This window comes from Manis javanica, chromosome 10 (genome assembly GCF_040802235.1).
Source record: "Manis javanica isolate MJ-LG chromosome 10, MJ_LKY, whole genome shotgun sequence".
In the NCBI taxonomy this organism is placed as follows: domain Eukaryota; kingdom Metazoa; phylum Chordata; class Mammalia; order Pholidota; family Manidae; genus Manis; species Manis javanica.
The window spans coordinates 66,673,919-66,698,629 of record NC_133165.1 but is presented as its reverse complement, the minus strand read 5'-3'; the positions used below and the strand labels follow the sequence as shown (position 1 = coordinate 66,698,629).

Below are 24,711 nucleotides of genomic sequence, written 5' to 3'. Positions count from 1 at the left end.
AGCAGTTTACACAATGGCAGGGGTGGTCAGCGAAGAGGGAGAAACTCGGGATGCAGGAAACACTGAGCTGACTTGGAGGAGTGAGAGGGACAGGAAGGAGACTGCGTGTGCAGGCACTGTGGTGGGCAGGGAGCAGAGGAAGGTGGGGCCACTGCTGTGGGTGCCCGCAGGGGAGAAGACCATCTGAGGGGCCTCTATTCTCTCAGGGTAGACTGGGGCCAGCTCATCTGCTGAGAACAGAGAGGGGTGGAAGGGCAGGGTTGGGTGTGGGCCAGGGCTATGAAGAGAGAGGAGAAATAAAGCAGTAATAGTCATTTTGGGGAGTGGGGACACCACCACAGAAGCATCATAGAGAAGTGACTAAAATGGCCAGACAGATTTGATGGCTCATTTGAGATTTGCAGTTGTGAATTCAAAGTGAGAACTGTCAGCCTGCTTGTGGATTTTTCTCCAGCAACATCCAGTGGCTGTTCAGGCACAGATGTAAATATAGGATATATTAAGAGTGTCAAATCTTTTTTATTCATATATATATGTTCTGTTCAGAGATACTAGATAGGTCTAAAAAAGAAAGACAAGGTATGCATTGCAAAGCATTTAATAATTTTTTTTCAACATGCATAATTTCACACTGGTGGTTAATTAGGAATTACTTCAATACTTGTAAACCCATCTGCCTCAGGATTTAGTCATAATGTATGAGTCTAAGTCAGTAAAATTAAAGAACAGCAACAGCTCATCTAATCCTTTATATTCCTTTATGATCAGCAAGATGCATAAAAGAATGCCGTAAAGGGCTAAAATAGACTGATGTGTAAAATGTGAATGTCTTTCTAAAGCAACATTTCTAAGGAAACATTTAAACCAAAGGTCCCACTTTATAAAAGCAAAATTCTTAATTCAGGCTGCCTCCATTTTTAGCCATTTGCCATTAATCTCCTTTAAAAATTTTATATTCCCTGACAAAGAGTGTTTTTTGCTTTTTTGTTTTTTTTTTTTCCATGTTTGGAGATGATGGAATACTTGAAGATGTCACATGTATACAGCTGGCATTTTGCCTAAGATCAACTTGTTTTGAGGTAATCTTTTGTTACATTTTTATTTACTAGGGAGTACTTGTAGCATTCAAGATTAAGTCTGGGTTATTTCTTTGATTAATAACTGAATGTACACTGGAGATGTACTTCAGAGCTGAAATTTTGGATATATCTTCACCAGCATTATTTCTTTCAGCAAATTGAAAAATGTGGGCTTAATTTCAAATAATAAACACAGTAGTAAATAGTAAGCCTCGTAAAAGAAAGACTGTATTTTGTTCCTGTTCGAAAGACTAAAACCTTTGTTTGAAGGAATGATAGCATGAACTTTCACTCAACTACTCCTCGTTTAATGTGGAAAAAGATACAAAATATGCTGAGGAAAGAGAACTTCATAGTTAAATGCGACAGTTCCGGACATACTTGGAGACATCTCGGTTTTGACAATGACTTCTCCATGCCACCCTGTAAAGAAAGGTCAAACAATGATAGGTTAAACCCTACCTTCATTAAATGTATGTACTTCAAATCCTTTGGAAGAACAAATATTTTATAAGTAAATGAAATACAGGCTACAAATAGATCCAGGCATTGCTAGTTATTAAAAGGAAATATGTAAACCAAGTACTTCACATCTCCCCAAAGTCCCCAGGCATGTAATTCTGAACATAAATGTTAAGTTATGTGTATCCTACAACAGCAACTGCAAAGTGCCTTCCCCATTTATGTAATTCCAAAAATAATTTCAAGAAATGACCTGGAACTGGGAGAGCGCTCAGAATCTTAAAAACTCTAGGAGTCCCATAAAATAAATCATAGTGTTCAAGAGTCAAGATTCTAAATTGAAGTAGATTGTTTCTAGGTAATATATTGGTTGGCATAATTCTCAGCTCTCAGTAACATGTTTTGGTCTTTGATAATCTCTTACTTCTCTCATAATAGTAAGATAAAATAGTTTTCCCTTTTAATGCTACAACATACCAGGCTTTAATGCCTTGTGGATCACTGACAACCCTCTTTGCACATGTGACGGCTTGACTGATGTCATCTTTCAGCAAAGCTGTAAAAGAAGTGGTGAGGAATGAAGACAACTTTCATAGAAATTTCATTTCAAGCTTAGGATAACCATTTTTAAGTTTAAGAGTAAGCCAGCTTTATTCTCTTAGGCTGAGGAAAGAACATTAAAATTATTTTCTAAGAGTCCATGTATCTGTGAATGTTAGGGAAAAACCTTTTCTTTATTCCATCCCATTTGGCATGAAATAAAGGATTCTGTTTCATTTACCAAAGTCATTGGATGTTCTGGAATATGTCAGTAATGTGATAGGAGGTTCTCTTTACTAAGCACGTAAAAGAAACAGCAATTTTTTAATCAGAAATTCTCCTACAGGAATTTATCCTAAATAAATAATAGGAAATGCTCCCAAACATATATGTACAAGGCATTTCATAGCAATTAATAAAGGGGAAAAATGGAAAACAACCTAAGTGCTTAACAGTGAGAGTTAGGTCAATAAATTATAGAATATTTATATAGTGGAATTCTATTCATCCTTCAAAAATAATACAGATTTGTATTTAGTGACATAGAAATAATTCTGTGATAAAGAGAAAATTGCAAAACAGTATATATAGTACAATTTCATTTTTGTTAATACATGGCTGACATGTTTGTATGTATGTACATATGTACATGATAAAGTTTGATATTCATATACATGACTGATATATATTCTGGAAGAATATATACCTAAGGTCACCATGATGATAAATGTCTGGGTAGTAACAATGTTTATTTGAAGACCTCAAATTATTATAAAACACAAAATATTTTTTATATTGAATTAACTGGTTACAAAATAATACTCTAAGACTAATCTCTATTAGGAACTTTAACATTTAAAAATGTAACTATTAATTTTTCACTACTTTCCTAATATTTTATACACTAAAAAAATCCACATTATTTCTATTTTTATAAGTTCAATACAACATTTGTTTTATCCCAATTAAATAAATCCATAAATTAACCTGTTAGGTATAACAATGATTATATAAGAACTGTAGTTTTTGGAGGTGCAAACTAAAGAATTTAGAAATGAAATGTTACCATGTTCCTAATTCACTTTAAAATTGTTCAGCAAAAAAAAAAATACATACATATATATATATATATATATATATATATATATATATACATATATACACACATAAAAGAGGTAAATATGACAAAATGTTAACTGTTAAAGTGCATGATGGGAATATGGCTCTTTATTATAATAATGTCTCCAAATATCTATTTAGACTATTTCATAATAAAAAGTAAAAACAATTTTTTTAAAAGGTCTGCACCATCAAATTATCCTTAAACCTCCCCAAAGTAGGTGGGAGGAATGGCATTATTTTTGACAAATCATCAAAAAGTTCATTTGCAATAAATTAATAGGTCATTGCAGAAACTGTTGTATATTAGAAAAGAACAATCTTTTATAACAGCTCTACAACTTCTTAGGGAATTATGAGGAGGATAATAAAGAGGTGAGGACTTTTTATTTGTATAGAGTCTCTATTCTTGTAAGTATAACCAGATGAGGCTTATGCCATTCCACAAATATTGTCTGGCCTTACCGCTGCAGGGTATGCGACAGGCATTAACTGATTTTGGGGTTTTGCCATCCTCACACCAGTAGCGGCTGTTGATCTGAAATATCCCATAATCAGTGCTTTTGCTTGGACGATTGTAGTTTGTAGCCCGTGTGTTATAGTTACTTTCCCATTTCATCAAACACATCCCTGAAAAGAAGTTATATTTAGTGATGAATGGCAATACCACGTGACTTAAAACTGCATATCATAATCAGTCTATTTAGCTATTGTATTTCAATAATGACGTACTTATAACTATAAAGATGTATTTTACTTGTAAAATACTTAAACATTTTAGTGTTAAAAGACCCTTAAGGAGAATCTTTTTATTAGAAAATCATTTTGTGATATTAATGAAGCAAGATAACAGTTTTAAAATAGCTGTTTTCTTTTATTGCTACTACCCTTTCCTGCTCCCATCCCTCAGGCAAGGTTCATACTAGAACAGAAGAATCAACAGAGTTGTTGAGTGGATTTTTGTACTTAATAAAAGATACCTATGCTGACGGGAAATACTTTTTATTAGGAAAAATAAGGATTTTCTAGGAGAAAGCAATTTTCTTATGATACCTCAAGGAGAAGTTGGATATTAGGTTAGAATTGGGAAAACAAGAGTTATGGAACAGGAAAGACTATTTCATCTATCCCTCCATCCCTCCATCCCTCCCTCCATCCCTCCATCCCTCCCTCCATCCATCTATCCCTCCATCCATCCATCCATCCATCCCTCTATCCATCCATCCCTCCCTCCATCCATCTATCCATCCATCCATCCACCCATCCATCCCTTCACTCAGTCAATCAAAAATAATCATTGAGGGGAATTATTTGAATTCAATTTGACAAATACAGTGATTACATTGACATATACGGACTAAAATATAAGGTAACTTTTATTCAGGGAGTATCTTGAACTATATGGAAAAAAAGGAAGAAGAATTAATCAACCGGAGTAAGAAAACAAAATATCATTTCAAGCTACATTTCAGGGATCCTTATTTAAACAGTGATTGAGGGGAAGTAGGTTCTTATTGCCCCTGTATTGAGAGTTCAACATAATTTTTTAGTTGTTGATTTTGCTGTTAAAACCTCCATGCCATGGCAGGGGAATAAAAAAAGAGAAAAATACTGCATTACTCTAGGCTCACAGAATTCACCTTCTAAACAGGAACTGGAGAGAATCAGTACCCAGAACTTTACAGCTATCCCAGGTGCTCAACTGTATCTTCTAGGCAGCCTACATGTGCCTACGGGTCTGAGGCAACTGGCAAATGCAGTGTTACTAGAGGGATACGATGGGTCCTGGCTTATAGAATGGGATTGAATTTTATCCTCCCATGCCCTCCTCATTCCTTCATTTGGTGTATCTGATTCTAAAGGAAAAAGTTGATGTTTTTAACCTGTTTTAGGAGGTAGTATACAAACCCTCAAAAAAAATTAAGAAGTCCATTCACTCAGAGCCCCTCTCTTATTATTCATCCTCTGTAAGCCTCTGTTCCACACTTGGCTAATTATTTGAATGGAGAAAGAAGAGTTAACTTACAGTTTGCCAGGCTGACGCCCTTAAAGCCATCCATTCCAAGCCTTTTCAGAGTTCTGGCCAACTCACACCTTTCAAAGACCTTGCCATGGACAGTGACAGAAAGGAGAAGAAAGCCCAGAATAAGGAGAGCCTTCATGTTGGCTGGAAAGACAGATGTCTATGCTGACCAGAGTGAGCTGGTCCCAGTATTTAAAGTCTTTTAACTTCCTTCTCTTAGTGGTTTGGAGGCTCCACCCTTTGAGATATGTAGGAATTGGGAGCTATTTGTTCTGATGTCCTATGAACTAACCCATAGGAAAATGATGAAATGACATTGTTGAAAGAGCTGGCTCACAAAGAATTGGGAAGTAGTACTGAGACAGGGACCGTGGGTATAGTCAGAGTAGGGTGAGGGCCTCCAAGAAAAAAAAGGCAATGCAAGATAATCACAGTCAGAACAATGTAACAATATGCAAAGAAGTCCATATCAAAACTCTGTGTTAAGCGTTATGCAAAGTCAGAGTCACATTCATTCTCTAGGGTAAAGATTTGCAGACATCACTAGGAATATAGACATTCTTCAGTGAAATCAGTTAAAGCTCAAAAGGCCAGGAGCAACTTGGCCTGGAATGCTTGAGTGTTCTGCATATACAGAAAAGTATCTCAGCATAAACCATCACTTTAATGTATCGACTACATCATGACACTGTAAAATTTACTTTAGCCTGCTAAAAGGCCCAGTTTATGTTAATTGTAACTAGGTGTTATTTTCCCTTCTCTAACTGTAATCAAGTAATCTGCAACCTAGGCAAAAGACTAATTTGGTAAGCAATCTCAACTAAACAACCCAAGCAAACAGACCACAACCCAGCCCACCTTGGGGGCAGGGCAGGCAGTCTTACAAGTCTGCACCCCTAGCTCTTTACCCTCATTCCTGAAAATCCTCAACCGACCATAAAACCCCTAGACAATGAGCAAACCACGGAATCTCTTGTGTCCTCCTGGCGAGAGCCAGGAGCTCTGTCCTTTCACTTTATCTCTAAATAAAAGCCTCTACCTTGCTCTCCTACCTTGAGTGTTTGCAAAGTTCATTCTTTGGCTCCGTTAACAAGAACCCTGACATCATCTTTGGGGGCTCATCCGGGATAACTTCGGAGGTGAGTATCCGCATCCAAGGCTGCCTTTTTCTTTCACTGTCCTTATAGAAGGAAGCCGTCCATGGCACACAACATCGGGCACTTGACAGCCACTTAAATGGGCCTAGCCCGGCTGCTGTTCTCAAAGTCTCAAATGACAGGTTCCCCAGTGTTTCCCTCAGTGGATCCCCCATCTCCCTTGGGAGCGGGGAATGTCACTGGAGTGGAGGCCAGGATTCCCTTTCAGAGGCATTTCCTCAGATGCGAGGGACTGAGGAAAGCCGCGGGCAACTGCGAGAGTCTAGGCTGAGGCTACACTTCAGCGGTTCCTCAAAGGTCTGCGTGTCTGGAATCAGACCCTGACAGCCTGACTGGGTATCCATGGGGAGTGTCTCTCTCTGTCTCTGACTTCCAGCCTGCTTTTTCAGGCCGCTATGACCTCCGGGTGAGGCAAGGATGGTCTTTATTTCCTTTACAGGCTCTATGTGTGCCTCTAACTTTGTCAAATTTCATGGAACACGATGCTCACCACGACAAGGTAGGAGATCCATGCCTCGCTCTTATTCCCCTCTAAATGCTGCACTTTTTATCTCATGAAAAGTGTCTGGGCACCCGTTAGCCACTAAAAGATAGTTAGCATCAGCTACGAATCTTAAGTCTTGGGTGAAAGGTTTCCTGGTTTCTGCCGCTCCTTGATCGCCTGCCTCCAGACGGACAAGAATGTCAGGGAGTGACTGTGCTGATTTCCTACTTTCCTACCCTAATCTGTGGGCTCCAAGGGCAGACCAGACTAGTACACAGAGGTCCTGGATCTCAGCTCCGGCCAATTCATTTGATGGCGCTGAGTGAACACCTGGCTAAGCTGCTGCCTATGCAAGAGTTGCAGATGACCCCTGACCTCTTGTCTCACAGATCAGATTTCTTACAGTGAGTGACTAGCAGGATAATTACTATGCAGTGGCAGAAACTGGTGTTTAAGAGTATAGAACTCCCACCCCCATAAATGTCCATGGCAGCCTCTGAATTTTACGTCTGGCCTTGGAAAATGTTCCCCTGCTCCTCATTCAAAGCAGTCCTCTTAGGCCTGCACCACTTTCTCCTGCATAATGTAAATGAAGTCTGTGAAGAAGTCAGACTGAAACCTGAGCCCAACAAGTAAATGGCTCTATTCTGTTGACCTCCCTTCCTTAGAGGCAGCCATCCTGAGGCTAGGCATTTCCTTTTCTGTGGCCCCGGGGAAGCAAAACAGCCAGAGGTCACACAGTCCTTGCACTTATCAGACACGCAGGGGGCTCTCAAGGAATGATCCCGAGTGTACTCTGCTAAAGTCCATGCAGAGAAACTAGGGTCTTGATCAGGACTCCCAGAAGGCTTAAAGTAAGAGCATACTGGTGAGGTTCCCACTAGAAACAGGGCTCTGAAGCAACTCTCGCTGAATGGGAAGGCAAGAGGGGAATCAAGGCAAGGTACAAGCCACACTGGTAAGGAGTGGTTAAGTCCAGTAGGCCCGGCAGAGGAAGTGACTGACCACTCTCACCCAGGCTGCAAGGCAAGGGGATGCCTGCACAGAGGAAAGGCGGACAATGCATTGCACACCTGTCTCTCTCTCTCTTAGGGATGAGAGTTTCCTCTTCAAGTTCAAAGCCGGACACGCCTCTGACATGCATTCTAAAGAACTGGGAGCAATTTGATCCCCAGACCCTGAAAAAGAAGAGTCTTATCTTCTGCACACTAGCCTGGCCTCAATATAAACTCTCTAATGAAGAGGCTTGGCCCCTGAGAGAAGTATACAATATAATGTTATGCAGCTAAATTAATTTTGCCACAAGGAAGGAAAATGGTCAAAAGTCCCACGGACTACTACATTATGGTACTAATTTTCTAAATTCTTTTGGTGAAAATCTATTCTACTTACTGGGTTCATCATTAACCTCAAAATTGGGAGGTTTTTGAACTAGACTCCTTGAGACAGAAAAAATTTATCTTCTGCAGTACAGCCTGGCTTTAAATGACTGGTGCTAAAATCATACTTGCATTTCATTTCCAGCCCCCTGGACACACACCGTTCCCATCAGTTCAGAGCCTTCATCGGCCTTGTTAGTCTGGGGCCATCTAGATCTTAACCCAGTTATGTAAACTGATCACCCTTAGAGTATATTCTTAAAAATTGAGATACTTTTAATCAGATAAGCTAAAAGAAAGAAGCTGATTTCCTTCTATAATGCCACTTGGCCTCAATACAAACTGCCAAGCAGGGAAAAATGGCCCCAAGTGAGATCTTTAATTACAACATCATTTTGCAATTAGATACTGGTAACTCAAAAATCTTTGTATCAGTTTGTCTGTGTATGTGTTCTTTTATGAACAGTACCTGTAGTCATTATGTCACAATCTGTATGTTGGTGTGTCTAAATGTATAAATGAAAGATATTTTTCTACCTCCAGATGGTATTAATAAAAAGAGATTCAAAGACAAGCGCATGTAAAAATTGGCCATTCTAAAACTTTCAGAAAATTCTAGTAGGAAATATTAAGCATTAATGCTAATTTTAGTTGAACCTAAACAGATATGTCCTTATGGTTATCAGTTGCCTTAATTTACCTAGAGTCATTTAAGTTGATGTTATCTGTTAAATCTTTCAAGAAAAAAATGGTTAAAAAGAGGTTGACTTTGTCTAATGTTTGGTAAAAGTTTTGTGCATAATCTAACATGGTTGTTAGGAATGAGTAAACTAAATAAGTGTAGCAAGTGAACATCTTAATAATAGTGTGTTACAGTGTATTACGGTGTATATACCTACAAACAGCCTGAGAATCTTTGTGGTAACCTAAAACCTTAATGTTTTGCTAAGTTAAGTAGACACATTTTGTGCTTAGTGAGAAATTGTGCCAGAAATTATAAAATGTGTTCATAAATTTGTCAATCTAAGAATGCTAGTATAACAGTTTACAATAGTCTACTTCTCAGTGTTCCCTAAAAATTAAGGTACCTAATGGTTTTAAATTCTAATTAAAACTACTTAAAGTAGTAAGTAAAACATTTCTGTATGCAAAAAATGTGTCTTTTGATAAAAGAAGGTAATTTTGTTCTAAAGTAGAGCTGTTTATTTAAAGAGAGAGAACTATGAATGTAAAATTGTAGAATGTTTGTGGAAGAATTGATATGGTCATGCTATGTAAAATTAAAGCAAATGCGTCTCAATATCAAGTACACAGCAAAACTTTTTTCTGTTCGTTAAAAGGACAAAGGTTTATTAGTCTACTGTTAAAGTAGAAAGATTGCAAAGGATTTTCATTGTTTTATCAAAGCAGTTTCTCATGCCTAAAGTCTCAGTGAGTTGTCTGAGTACTTAAGAAAACAGGGTCTTAATATTTAAAGGACTAAAAGCTAAGTTTTGCTAACAACTGTGTAACCTTCTGTATTTGCCTTTAAAACCTTTTATTGTCATTCTGGTTAAATAAAGAAGTATTGTTTCATAGTGATCTTCATACATTCTATTTAGGCAAGTGCCTTAAAAACTTTCTTACAGCTCCCCAAAATCAAATTCAAAAAGGTGCTTTTCACTCTAATTAACTCTGATATTTTCCAGATATTTTCCATGTTTCCCTGGAACATGTGAGAGGAATTTTTTCTCCTTATTGGGGAAAATATTTGGCTAATTTGGCTTACTTATCTGATATATAATAACCTGCTTAATTACCTGGAAAGCACTGTCAAAGGGAATGATGCTAAGCTTTGTTACTGAATGTTTTATGTTACAGAGATATCCAAGTTTCCTTATGTCTACTGTAGTATAGTAACCTTTCATCAGATCTTTAACCAGTCATTTATAGTCACTGTTTTATTACTCCTAAACTAGTAAAAAACTAGATTTCAGTAGAGCAAGTGTTAGTTACATAAGATTAAGTAAACTAAGGAAAATAATTTTATGACTTTTTGTTTCCAATGTTGCTAATAAAAAGTGTTTTAAAATTTTCTTGTAAGCTGACAACAGTTTAGTAAATGACAATACCTTTATAAGCAAAATTGAAACATTTATCTTTCTCTCTATCTGATCCCTCCAAAATTTAAAAACTCTTAGTGAGTATTTTTATATTTTATGGCAGTATGTTTACTTACATAAGTCCAATAAGAATCTGCTTTCCTTGTAAAACACTGGTTATATTACCAAGGCTTTAACTGGAATGTCATACCTGAGAGAAACGTGCATAAATTCAGATCTGAACAGACAGCTTTAAGTAACTAAGATTGACTTTATAGAGCCAAAAAAGCCCCTTGGAAAACTGGCCTGGTACCTTGCTTACAGGGTTCCCAGCATCCTTACCAGGTGAGTAAGGAAGGTCACTTCCTGGCAGGTGCAGGAATCACCCAAATCTACAGGTACTGCAGGCAAAACCTGATGGCAAGTCTGGCTTGGATTTCTGGCCTTGTGAGGCATTTAAACGTCCAATCGGAAATTCTTTATAAAAAGTTGCAGCAGACTTACAAAAATTGCTGGGTTTTCTTTGTCCCTGGGGCACCGGCTGCGGGGACCTGCTCACAGGTCTTACTGTCCTGTTTCCCTAGTTTCCAGCACACCATGCATGCACTGTGTGTCTGCGCTCCAGTGCGGATGGCTAGGGCTGGGTGATTAGCAGTCCTGGGCTCCCTCTCCCTCCCCACTCCAACTCCTCTCCTCCCACCGGGAGCTGGGGTGAGGGGCGCTCAGGTCCCACCAGGCCACAGCTTGTATGTTATCCCCTTTGCGAGGTGCTGGGTTCTTGTGGGTGTGGATGTGGTCTGGCGGTTGTCCTGTGTCTTCTGGTCTCTCTTTTAGGATTAGTTGTATTTGTTGTGTTTTCAAAAATATATATGGTTTTGGGAGGAGATTCCCACTGCTCTACTCAGGCCACTATCTTGGTTCCCAGTCTTAAAGGGACAGGGACCCCACAGCTGGACGGAAGCGCCCTGCGACACTTAGCCCAGCAGCTGCGAATCCCAGAGAACTCTGGGTGCCCGAACCACCACAGCGCAGCTCAGAGGCCCCTCACTGTGATAAACAGCCTCCCGCCTGTTCCCCACCAATGCGGCTCTGCCATATTGGAGCAGCAGCCTGAGGCAGGCCACACCCACAGCAACTGCAGGGCTAAATGAACTCCACAGCGGCCGGGCAAGGTCACAAGCTCCATCTGCATGCAGCTGCCCAGCACAAGCTGCTAGAGGCCACTGTTCTCCCAGGAGAGGAAGGCCTCAAACAGGCAAGAAGGAACTTCCTCTTACCCAACACATGTGCCAGCTCCCCACAAATATATCTATCACCATGAAAAGGCAGAAGAAATTGATACAGACCAAGATCACAGAGACAAACCCTGAGGAGATAGACCTATCCAGTCTTCCTGAAAAAGAATTAAAAATAAAGCTCATAACCATGCTGATGGAGCTGCAGAGAAATATGCAAGAGCTAAGGGATGATGTCCAGAGGGAGATTACAGATGTCCAGAGGGAGATTACAGAAATGAAACAATCTCTGGAAGGATTTATAAACAGAATGGATAAGATGCAAGAGGCCATTGATGGAGTAGAAACCAGAGAACAGGAACACATACAAGCTGACACAGAGAGAGATAAAAGGATCTCCAGGAATGAAACAATATTAAGAGAACTGTGTGACCAATCCAAAAGGAACAATATCCGCATTATAGGGGTACCAGAAGAAGAAGAGAGAGAAAAAGGAATAGAAAGAGTATTTGAAGAAATAATTGCTGAAAACTTCCCCAAACTGGGGGAGGAAATAATCAATCAGACCATGGAAGTATACAGAACTCCCAACAGAAAGGACCCAAAGAGGACAACACCAAGACACATAATAATTAAAATGGCAAAGATCAATGACAAGGACAGAGTTTTAAAGGCAGCTAGAGAGAGGAAAAAGGTCACCTACAAAAGAAAACCCATCAGGCTATCATCAGACTTCTCAACAGAAACCTTACAGGCCAAAAGAGAATGGCATGATATATTTAATGCAATGAAGAAGAAGGGCCTTGAACCAAGAATACTGTATCCAGCATGACTATCATTTAAATATGAAGGAGGGATTAAATAATTCCCAGACAAGCAAAAGTTAAGGGAATTTGCCTCCCACAAAAATACCTCTACAGGGTATTTTAGAGGGACTGCTCCAGATGATAGCACTTCTAAGACTACATAGATGTCACCAGAGAAAATAAAATCACAGCAAAGAAAGCATAGCAACCAAATGCTAACTAAAGGCAAAAAATAAAATCAACTACCCACAAAATCAGTTAAAGGAAGCACAAAAGAGCACAGAATAAAACAACCAACATATAAAGAACGGAGGAGGAGGAATAAGAAGGGAGAAAAATAAAGAATGACCAGACAGTGTTTAAAATAGCTCAATAAGTGAGTTAAGTTAGACAGTAAGATACTAAAGAAGCTAACCTTGAACCTTTGGGAACCACGAATCTAAAGCCTACAATGGCAATAAGTACATAAGTTTCAATAATCACCCTAAATGTAAATGGACTGAATGCACCAATCAAAAGACACAGAATAATAGAATGGATAAAAAAGCAAGACCCATCTCTATGCTGCTTACAAGAGACTCACCTCAAACCCACAGACTACAGGAACAAAGAAAGACTGAAGGAACAAAACAGCAGCAGAATCATAGAACCGAAGAGTGGACTAACACCAAAGGGAAAGGGACTGGGGAGAAAGGGATGGAAGGGAGGGATAAAGGTGGGGAAAAAGAAAGGGGACATTATGATTAGCATGTATAATGTGGGGGGCGGAATGGGGAGGGCTATGCTACACAGAGAAGACAAGTAGTGATTCTACAGCATCTTACTACGCTGATGGACAGTGACTGTAATGGGGTTTGTGGGGGGGATTTGGTGAAGGGGGGACCCTAGTAAACATAATATTCTTCATGTAATTGTAGATTAATGACAACAAAATAAATTAATCAATTTAAAAAAAGTTGCAGCAGAGGGAGGAGCCAAGATGGCGTGTGAGTAGGGCAGCAGAAATCTCTTCCCAAAACCATATATATTTTTGAAAATACAACAAATACAACTATTCCTAAAAGTGAGACCAGAAGATACAGTACAACAGCCAGGCTACATCTACATCTTCGAGAACCCAGCACCTCACAAAGGGGGTAAGACACAAGCCACAGCCTGACAGGACCCGAGTGCCCCCCCACCTCAGCTTTCTGGCAGGAGGAAAGGAGTTGGAGTGGGGAGGGAGTGGGAGCCTAGGACTGCTAAATCCCCAGCTCTAGTCATCCACACAGGGAGCACAGACACACAGTGCATAGTGTGCTGGATATTAGGGAAATGGAACAGTAAAATCTGTGAGCAGGTCACCACAGCTGGTGCTCCTGGGACAAAAGAAAAGTGAGTGCATTTTGAAAGTCTTAAAGAGACAGCAGCCTCAAAGCTGGATGGAAGCTTCCTGGCACACAGCTGGGAATCCTGGGGAACTCTGAGTGCCCTAACTGTCTGGTGGGCAGCGCAGCTCTGAAGCCTCTCAAGGCGATAAACAGCCTCCTGTCCATTCCCCTTTGGCATGGCGCCATCATAGCAGGGGAGAAGCCTGAGAGCAGTGGCGCCCACAGCAACCACCCAGAGCCCCCTTCGCAGTCACTCGGGCCTGACTCAGAGGCCTCGTCAGCATGCAGCTGTCCAGCAGAAGCCGCCAGGGGTCACCATTCTCACAGGAGAGGAAGGTGACCAGCAAGCAAGAAGGGACTTTTTTCTCCCAGCTGACACACGCACCAACTGCCCACGACTACCTCTATTGCCATGAAAAGGCAGAAGAATTTGATCAGTCAAGAATAATCCAGATAATCCCTGAGAGAGAACCTGGGGAGATAGATTTAACCAATCTTCCTGAAAAAGAATTCAAAATAAAGGTCATAACCATGCTGATGGAGCTGCAGAGAAATATGCAGGAACTAATGGATAAAGTTGGGAGGGAGAATACAGAAATAAAGCAATCTCTGGAAGGACTTAGGAGCAGACTGGATGAAGTGCAAGAGGCCATTAATGGAATGGAAAGCAGAGAAGAGGAACACAGAGAAGCTGAGACAGAGAGAGAAAAAAGAATCTCCAGGAATGAAACAATATTAAGAGAACTGTGTGACCAATCCAAATGGAAGAATATCTACATATAGGGGTACCAGAAGAAGAAGAGAGAAAAAAGGGATAGAAAGTATATTTGAAGAAATAATCACCAAAAACTCCCCCAAAGTGGGGGAGGAAATAGTCTCTCAGACCACAGAAGCACACAGAACTCCCAACAGAAAGGACCCAAGGAGGACAACACCAAGACACATAATAATTAAAATGGCAAAGATCAAAGGCAAGGACAGAGTATTAAAGGCAGCCAGAGAGAGAAAAAGGTCACCTACAAAAGAAAACCCATTAAGCTGTCATCAGACTTCTCAACAGAAACCTTACAGGCCAGAAGAGAATAGCATGATATATTTAATGCAATGAAACAGAAGTGTCTTGAACCAAGGATACTGCATTCAGCATGATTATCATTTAAATATGAAGGAGGGATTAAACAATTCCCAGACAAGCAAAAGTTAAGGGAATTTGCCTCCCACAAACCACCTCTACAGGGTATTTTAGAGGGACTGCTCCAGATGAGAGCACTTCTAAGACTACATAGATGTCACCAGAGAAAATAAAATCACAGCAAAGAAAGCAGACCAACAAAATACTAACTAAAGGCAAAAAATAAAATCAACTACTCACAAAAGCAGTCAAAGGAAGCACAAAAGAACATAGAATAAAACACCTAATATATAAATGATGGAGAAGGGAGAATAAGAAGGGAGAGAAATAAAGAATCATCAATAACTGAAATAAGTTAGACACTTAGATAGTAAAGAAGCTAAACTTGAACCTCTGGTAACCACAAATCTAAAGCCTGCAACAGCAATGATTACATCTCTTCCAATAATCACCCTAAATGTAAATGGACTGAATGCACCAATCAAAAGACACCGAGTAATAGAATAGATAAAAAAGCAAGACCCATCTATATGCTGCTTACAAGAGACTCACCTCAAACCCAAAGACATACACAGACTAAAAGTCAAGGGATGGAAAAAGATATTTCATGCAAACAACAGGGAGAAAAATCAGGTGTTGCAGTACTTGTATCAGACAAAATGGACTTCAAAGCAAAGAAAGTAACAAAAGATAAAGAAGGACATTACATAATGATAAAGGAGTAAGTCCAACAAGAGGATATAACCATTATAAATATATATGCATCCAATACAGGAGCACCAACATTTGTGAAACAAATACTAACAGAATTAAAGGAGGAAACAGAATGCAATGCATTCATTCCAGGAGACTTTAACACACCACTCATTCCAAAGGACAGATCCATCAGTCAGAAAATAAGTAAGGACACAGAAGCACTGAACAACACACTAGAACAGATGGACTTAACAGACATCTACAGAACTCTATAACCAAAAGCAGCAGGATACACATTCTTCTCAAGTGCACATGGGACATTCTCCAGAATAGACTACATACTAGGTCACAAAAAGAGCCTCAGTAAATTCCAAAAGACTGAAATTCTACCAACCAACTTCTTGGACCACAAAGGTATAAAACTAGAAATAAATTGTACAAAGAAAAAAAAATGCTCACAAATACATGGAGGCTTAACAACATGCTCCTAAACAATCAATGGATCAATGACCAAATTAAATGGAGATCCAGCAATATATGGAGACAAATGACAGCAACAACACAAAGCCCCAACTTCTGTGGTACACAGCAAAAGCAGTTCTAAGAGGAAAGTATATAGCAATCCAGGCATATTTAAAGAAGGAAGAACAATCCCAAATGAATAGTCTAATGTCACAATTATTGAAATTGGAAAAGGAAGAACAAATGAGGCCTAAAGCGAGCAGAAGGAGGGACATAATAAAGATCAGAGAAGAAACAAATAAAATTGAGAAGAATAAAATAATAGAAAAAATCAATGAAACCAAGAGCTGGTTCTTTGACAAAATAAACAAAATACATAAGCCCCTATCCAGACTTATTAAGAGAAAAAGAGAATCAACACACATCAACAGAATCAGAAATGAGAAAGGAAAAATTATGACAGACCCCACAGAAATACAAAGAACTATTAGAGAATACTATGAAAACCTATATGCTAACAACCTGGAAAACCTAGAAGAATGGACCACTTCCTAGAAAAATACAACCTCCCAAGACTGACCAAGGAAGAAACAGAAAATCTAAACAGACCAATTATCAGCAATAAAACTGAAGTGGTCATCAAAAAACTACCCAAGAACAAAACCCCCAGATCAGATGGATTTACCATGGAATTTTATCAGACATACAGAGAAGACATAATACCCATTCCCCTTAAAGTTTTCCAAAAAATAGAAGAGGTGAGAACACTCCCAAACTCACTCTATGAAGCCAGCACCACCCTAATATCAAAACCAGGCAAAGATGCGACCAAAAAAGAAAACTAGAGACCAATATCCCTGATGAACATAGATGCAAAAACACTCAACAAAATATTAGCAAACCGAATTCAAAAATACATCAGGAGTATCATACACTATGACGAAGTGGGATTCATCTCCGGGATGCAAGGATGGTACAACATTAAAAAATCCATCAACATCAACCACCACATAAACAAAAAAAAGACAAAAACCACATGATCATCTCAATAGATGCTGAAAAAGCATTCGACAAAATTCAACATCCATTCATGATAAAAACTCTCAACAAAATGGGTATAGAGGGCAAGTACCTCAACATAATAAAGGCCATATATGATAAATCCACAGCAAACATCATACTGAACAGCGAGAAGCTGAAAGCTTTTCCTCTAAGATCAGGAACGAGACAGGGATGCCCACTCTCTCCACTGTTATTCAACATAGTACTGGAGGTCCTAGCTATGGCAATTAGACAAAACAAAGAAATACAAGGAACCCAGATTGGTAAAGAGGAGGTCAAACTGTCACTATTTGCAGATGACATGATATTGTACATAAAAAACCCTGAAGACTCCACTTCAAAACTACTAGAACTAACATCTGGATTCAGCAAAGATGCAGGATACAAAATTTATACACAGAAAACGGTGGCTTTCCTATGCAATAACAATGAACTATCAGAAGGAGAAATCAGTAAAACAATTCCATTCACAATTGCATCAAAAAGAATAAAATACCTAGGAATAAGACCTATACCCTGAAAACTACAAAACACTCTTAAGAGACATTAAAGAGGACACTAACAAATGGAAACAAATCCCATGCTCTTGGCTAGGAAGAATTAATATTGCCAAAATGGCCATCCTGCCCAAAGCAATCTACAGATTCATGCAATCCCTATCAAATTACCAATAGCATTCTTCAACGAACTGGAACAAATAGTTCTAAAATTCATATGGAACCACCAAAGACCCCAAATAGCCAAAGCAATCCTGAGAAGGAAGAATAAAGTGGGGGGTACCTCGCTCCTCAACTACAAGCTCTACTACAGAGCCACAGTAATCAAGACAATTTGGTACTGGCACAGGAACAGAGCCACAGACCAGTGGAACAGAATAGAGACTCCAGACATTAACCCAAACATATATGATCAATTAATATATAATAAAGGAGTTATGGACATACAATGGGGAAATGACAGCCTCTTCAACAGCTGGTGTTGGCAAAACATGGACAGCTACATGTAAGAGAATGAAAGTGAATCATTGTCTAACCACATACACCAAAGTAAATTCGAAATAGATCAAAGACCTAAATGTAAGTCTTGAAACCATAAAACTCTTAGAAAAAAAACATAGGCAAAAATCTCTTGGACATAAACATTAGCGAATTCTTCATGAACATATCTCCCCGGGCAAGGGAAACAAAAGCAAAAATCAACAAGTGGGATTATATCAAGCTGAAAAGCTTCTGTACAGCAAACGACACCATCAATAGAACAAAAAGGCATCCTACAGTATGGGAGGATATATTCATAAATGACAGATCTGATAGAGGCTTGACACCCAAATATGTAAAGAGCTCACACACCTTAACAAACAAATAGCAAATAATCCAATTTAAAAATGGGCAGAGGAGCTGAACAGACAGTTCTCCAAAGAAGAAATTCAGATGGCCAACAGACACATGAAAAGATGTTCCACATCACTAGTCATCACAGAAATGCAAATTAAAACCACAATGAGATATCACCTCACACCAGTAAGGATCACCACCATCCAAAAGACAAACAACAACAGATGTTGGTGAGGTTGTAGAGAAAGGGGAACCCTCCTACACTGCTGGTGGGAATGTAAATTAGCTCAACCATTGTGGAAAGCAGTATGGAGGTTCCTGAAAAAGCTCAAAATAGAAATACCATTTAACCAAGGAATTCCACTCCTAGGAATTTACCCTAAGAATGCAGCAGCCCAGTTTGAAAAAGACAGATGTACCCCTATGTTTATTGCAGCACTATTTACAATAGCCAAGAAATGGAAGCAACCTAAGTGTCCATTAGTAGATGAATGGATAAAGAAGATGTGGTACATATACACAATGGAATATTACTCAGCCATAAGAAGAAAACAAATCTTCCATTTGCAACAACATGGATGGAGCTAGAGGGTATTATACTCAGTGAAATAAGCCAGGCGAAGAAAGACAAGTACCAAATGATTTCACTCACATGTGGAGTATAAGAACAAAGAAAAAACTGAAGGGACAAAACAGCAGCAGAATCAGAGAACCCAAGAATGGACTAACAGTTACCAAAGGGAAAGAAACTGGGAGGATGGGTGGGAAGGGAGGGATAAGGGGGTGGAAAAAGGAAGGGTGCATTACGATTAGCATGTATAACGTGGTGGGAGGAACAGGGAAGGCTATGCAACACAGAGAAGATAAGTAGTGATTCTACAGCATCTTACTACGCTGATGGACAATGACTGTAATGGGGTTTGTGGGGGGTCTTGGTGAAGGGGGGAGTCTAGTAAATATAATGTTCTTCATGTAATTGTAGATTAATGACACCAAAAAAAAAAAAGTTCCAGCAAAGCACATTTAAAAGGGCCTATATAATCAATTGCTGTTCTTGCTGTACTTATGGAAATAATCAAGCCAAGTGTTAATTACTTTCTTAATCCGGTTGCTTATAATAAAAATGAGGGTGACTTTAGAGGAAAGAATTGTTTCAGTAATGCAGCCTTATCTATACTAAATCCTAATACTAGTCATTGGAACGTAGACTAAATCCAGAATTCTAGTTTCCCCAAAATATCTGGCTATGATTCTCCAGATGTTTGTTTTCTCCCATCATTTAAATTAGAATCGTACTTTTCTTAATCCTCATATTTAGCCATACATTCTTTAATCTACTTGTCAAGTTTGTTCTTCCAGAATGGAAAATCCAACTCCAGATGTTGCTACTTAACCTAATAACATGATTTGTTCTATCTTGCCTAGAAGCCATAAAACGCAATTAGTAATAGAAATGGAATCAGAATAGAAGTGCCCATGTTCCAAGGTCCTCTCAACTAACCAGTGACAGAGACCTAGCTGCATCCCTATGCCCCTTTATCATGAAGCAGCCAGAGCAGTCATTGCCCCCTTTACTTAGCAGCAGCTAGGGCCTCCATGTGTGAAGGGGGAAATGAGACAGGGACTATGGGTGTAGTAAGAATAGGGAGAGGATCTCTGAAAAAAAAGGCAATGCAAGATAATTACAGTCAGAACAATGAAATAATATGCAAAGAAGTCCATATCAAAACTCTCTGTTAAGCATTACACAAAGTCAGAGTCACACTAATTCTGTAGGGTAAAGATTTGTATACATAACTAGGAATATAGAAATTCTTCAGTGAAATCAGTTAAAGCTCAAAAGGCCAGGAGCAACTTGGCCTGGAATGTTTGAGTGTTGTGCAGATAAAGAAAAGTATCTCGGAATAAACCATCACTTTATTGCATCAATTACACCATGACAATGTAAAAAGGTCCATCCCTTCTCTAATCGTAATCAAGTAATCTGGAACCTAGGCAAAAGACTACTTTGGTAAGCAGTCTCAACTATAAACAACCCAAGCAAACAGACAACAACTCAGCCCACCTTGGGGACAGGGCAGGCGGTCTTACAAGTCTGCACCCCTAGCCCTTTCTTTACCTTCATTCTTGAAAATCCTCAACTGACTGTAAAAGCCCAAGACAACAAGCCAACCATGGACTCTCTTGTCCCCTCCTGGCATGAGCCAGGAGCTCTGTCCTTTCACTTATCTCTAAATAAAAGCCTCTACCTTGCTCTCCTACCTTGAGTGTTTGCAAAGTTCATTCTTTGGCTCTGTGAACAAGAACCCTGGTATCAGTACTGTTTCCAAAACAAGAACTTTTTCCTATTTTATTATGAACCTGAAAAACTGTTAAGGAAAAAAATGAACAGTTTACACAATGAAAAATGAACTTTAATTCAGGACTAACATTCATTTTCATCAAATTGCTTTGTGTGCATTCACTATGTTTCCATCTCTCTCCCTTAAACTTATTTAATACACACTTTGCACAAAAGAACATGACACACTGCCTGCCATTTTAATAGGTATATAGCATGATACCATGCTATTCAGCCTGATTCCTGCTCTAATTTTTTGTTACATGTATAAATTTATTATTTATAAATAAATGTTTTACTGTTACAAATAAGCTTCATGTGAACAATATTCCTAACTCCTTTATAATAATCCAGAATCACTAAAATAAGGGTAACTCTTGAAATCTTCAACATTCCTCTGCATACAGGAACTCAGTGATATACTGAGATATTCTGTCATTTAACTTTTATAATCATCTTTCTCCAGTACAGCTCATCTGTACCCAGATCAGTGGTCTCTCAAATTTCAAAGTATTAATTTTCACTGAGCTTCATGACCTGCATTAAAATGGCATATAAACTACATAAAAAGTAACTACAGAGAATATCTCAGTACAATGCTGTTTCTGCAGGATCATTTTTATTGCATAGTTAATATTTTAAAAAGACTAAAAATGACTCTCACAAGTTTGGCATTTCATTTCTTGGAAAAAAACACAAGTTGCCAAACACATGGAACACTACATCCTATCCAGACTTTTCTTTTGTTTGTTTTGTTGTAGATACCCCAGCAGTTAACCTTGCTGTAATGTAGTTCTGCTAAAGTTTAATCTACAGCCGAAACTAATCTAAGAGAAAGAACAATATGTTTTCTGTTTAAGCTTGATTTGTAGCTGAAACTAATCTAACATAAAAGAAAAATACGTGTTGCACCTTGGAATCTGGTGTGAGTCATGAGCAGTGTGCGACAAGAACTGCAAACAGTTCTCCTGATCCTTCTGAAGATCAAGGAACATGCTGTGAAACTCACCTAACCAGATGACTTGACTCAACATAATGATGCCGGGATTCTTGTTTGCAGAGTCGAAGAATGAACTTAGCAAACACCCAAGGCAGGGGAGCCAGGGAGAGGCTTTTATTGAGAGATAGAGTGAGAGGACAGAGCTGCTGGCTCATGCCAGGAGGGGACAAGAGAGCCCCTGATGGTGTGTTGTCTAGGGGTTTTATAGGCAACTGAGGATTTTTGGGAACGTGAAAAAAAAGGCTTAGGGGTGTGGACTTGTACCACTTGTGTTACCCTCAAAGTGGGCTGGGTTGTTGTCTGTTTGCTAGGGCTGTTTACAGTAAGTCACAGTTTGTGCTGTGATACCTTCATTTCTGAAACAAACATTCCAGGCCATGTTGCTCCTGGCCTTTTGACATTTAAGTGATCTCACTGAAGATGTCTATATTCCTAGTCTGGTATATTTACCCTAGAGAATTAGTGTGATCTTGACTTTGTATAATGCGTAACACAAAGTTTTGGTAGGGAATTCTTTGCCCACTGTTGCATTGCTCTGACTGTAAATATCCTGCCTGGCTTTTTCCGGAGGCCCTCACCCTACTCTGACTACACCCACAGTCCCTGTCTCAATAAGAGGGACTTAAAAAACACATATTTAGTTTTCAGTTGTTGGGCTTGATGAAAAAAACACATCCTATAATCATTAATAGATGCTTGTCTTTCTGCTTGCTGTAACTTAATGAAAGCACAGGGCAGCACTGACTTGGTGCTCAGTCTCCAGAGAAAGTCTAAGACCTCTGCTTAAAATGCCATTTTGACTGGGTTTCTCATTTTCGTGGTCCCTAACTGCAATATTTTATAAGTTCATTGATGGAGGGTAAACGGGAGGAGATTCCCCTGAGACCATGGATATTGACTGGGGAGGCAAATCTGGCCCATATCTAAGATGACAGTGGTAGTGATAAGGGAAATATTCAGCATAACTGTCAAGGTCAGCAAACCGCTATTTTCCTCCGGTTGACAAAGTCAGCAGAGCACTCCCGGCCCCCTCCTCCCCTCCTCTGGGCTCCTCTTTTGCCCTGTGCACCCCGAAATGCCACATATCAAAATAATATAAATCGCCCCCCTTCCTTGTGCCCAGGGCTCAGTCCTTGGGAGATTACTCCCCTCTGCGCCCGCCAGTGTACAATAAAACCTCAACCCTCTAAGGCCTCCGAGTGCCGCCTGGTTCTTCTGTCAGTGACCCACTCCAGGTTTTCCAGTTTTTTCCATAACAGTAGCACATTTGAATGGCAGGGCCCTGCATCCCATTCCCACATAGGACCCAGAGCACTGGCAGGTGTGTTGCATGGCATGTAGCTGCCAGGGAAATTGACCACTAATAACCCTCTCTTGGGAATCAGTGAAGCTCAGAAAAGAGGCGTCCTGCCTTTGAATGAGCCTCATCAGCTTGGGCAACAATCAGTGGTTGAATATCTCAGCCACAGCCGGGACAGGCAGGAGTTTTGAGGTCTTCAAGTTTTCTAAACTTTATAATGTCTTGAGATGCTTGGAAGCTCCCAGGCAGGGTATCAGCTAAAGAAGTGAAAAAAAGACTATCGTTGCCCCATTACTGGGGAAGTGGGACTTAGTGGCAAAATTGTGTTGGCTTAGAAAAGTAAAGCAAAGTGATGTTCCTTGCACCCATTTATGGAATCACATACTTACACCCAGGACACTGTGTCATCTAGACTTGCCTGTTCTAATTAGAATGTGATTGGAGCATGGAAAGTGAGATGGTGCCTCAGAGCCCTAGAAATTGAACTGTTTCCCTGAAAATGGCTCTTGGGTTCCATGACTCAGGCTTGCCCTGGAGGTAAGCCTAGGTTTGTGCTTTTCCTTGACTCAGACCATTGGGACAGATCTCTCTGTCTTTATGGCCTTATTTCACTATAATTCATGCCACCACTATTTTGTTATTGTTTTGTTCCTGCAATTTTGTTTTATCTATCAATAATAAATAATTAAATCCATTTGTGTTAGTACACGAGGGACATGAAAAACTGTATGATAAAAACACAGCCTCAGAATGTGCTAAATCACTGGTAAATCAAAACTGTATTAATGGGAGGCATCAGCATCGGTGTTGTCACAGGGCATAAATAGCCTCTTGCCCATGAAGCAGGGCCACTTCCTTGCAGCCCTTAAGGACCCAGGGAGACCTCATTACTCAGCTTGTAATGTCCCTGTGGGCTTGGCTCAGAGATGCCCAGAACCCAGGCTCATCACTGCCATGGGATGTGGCTCCTCAGAGAACATGCAGGGAGGGGGAGCTTGTGGGGGGTGTTGGGGCCAGAGGGGTGCATCTTCTGGCTGTTCCATGAGCCCATATGCTAGAAGGTTAAGGTGAATAATTTCTCACTCAACTATGGGAGCTGCCTTTCATCTAGCTGTGTATCAAACAGGACCAGCACCCCTGACAGCTGCTCCCTGCAAGTCCAGCAGCCAGGCCATGGGTCCTAGTGACTTTTTGTGGGAACTTTTCCTGCCTCAGAAACAGGGCTTGACCCCAATCCAAAGGTGGCATTTTCTTCACCCTTCTGTAGATGATTTCAGTTTGCCTAATCAAGAGCAGTGTATTTTCCCCCAAAGCTTAGGGATTACTTTCTGTTCTTTTAGCTCTCCAAATCCGCATGATTCAAGCTCCTGTTTTTTGCAAAATAGATCAAGCAAGCAAGGTAATTTCTTTACCAGGTCTCTGGACACCATCCAAACTCCAGAAATCATTTCACTTCCACATTAATTTAACTCATAGTCTTGCTGTTGTATTTGGAGCCGGGTGACTGGGTCATACTCAGAGGAAATAGGACTATTTAACATGCACCAGAGGAATTATTTCTACTATACTGCCAATACTATGTTACCTGAGTCAGGAGTTCCTGTGCTGTGTCATAGAGCCACAAGTCTCTGTGTTTGAAACTCATCACT

At 39.7% G+C, this 24,711-nt stretch overlaps 1 protein-coding gene and 1 long non-coding RNA gene across 2 annotated transcripts; one reads left to right on the top strand and one right to left on the bottom strand.

Moving 5' to 3' along the window:
* Window positions 1-582: 582 nt before the first annotated feature.
* Window positions 583-5,430, bottom strand: LOC140844109 (lysozyme C-like). The gene is made up of 4 exons (XM_073215582.1): window positions 5,227-5,430; window positions 3,666-3,830; window positions 2,019-2,097; window positions 583-1,502 (listed from the first exon to the last, which is right to left on the bottom strand). Exons 1-4 carry the CDS (start codon window positions 5,360-5,362, stop codon window positions 1,436-1,438), a joined length of 447 nt encoding a protein of 148 aa, XP_073071683.1. The 5' UTR covers window positions 5,363-5,430; the 3' UTR covers window positions 583-1,435.
* Window positions 5,431-6,186: 756 nt separating this feature from the next.
* On the top strand, window positions 6,187-10,169 carry LOC140844108 (uncharacterized). Its single transcript, XR_012122347.1, has 3 exons — window positions 6,187-6,362; window positions 6,820-6,879; window positions 7,957-10,169. It is a non-coding gene; the product is annotated as an uncharacterized lncRNA (long non-coding RNA).
* The last annotated feature ends 14,542 nt before the right edge of the window (window positions 10,170-24,711 follow it).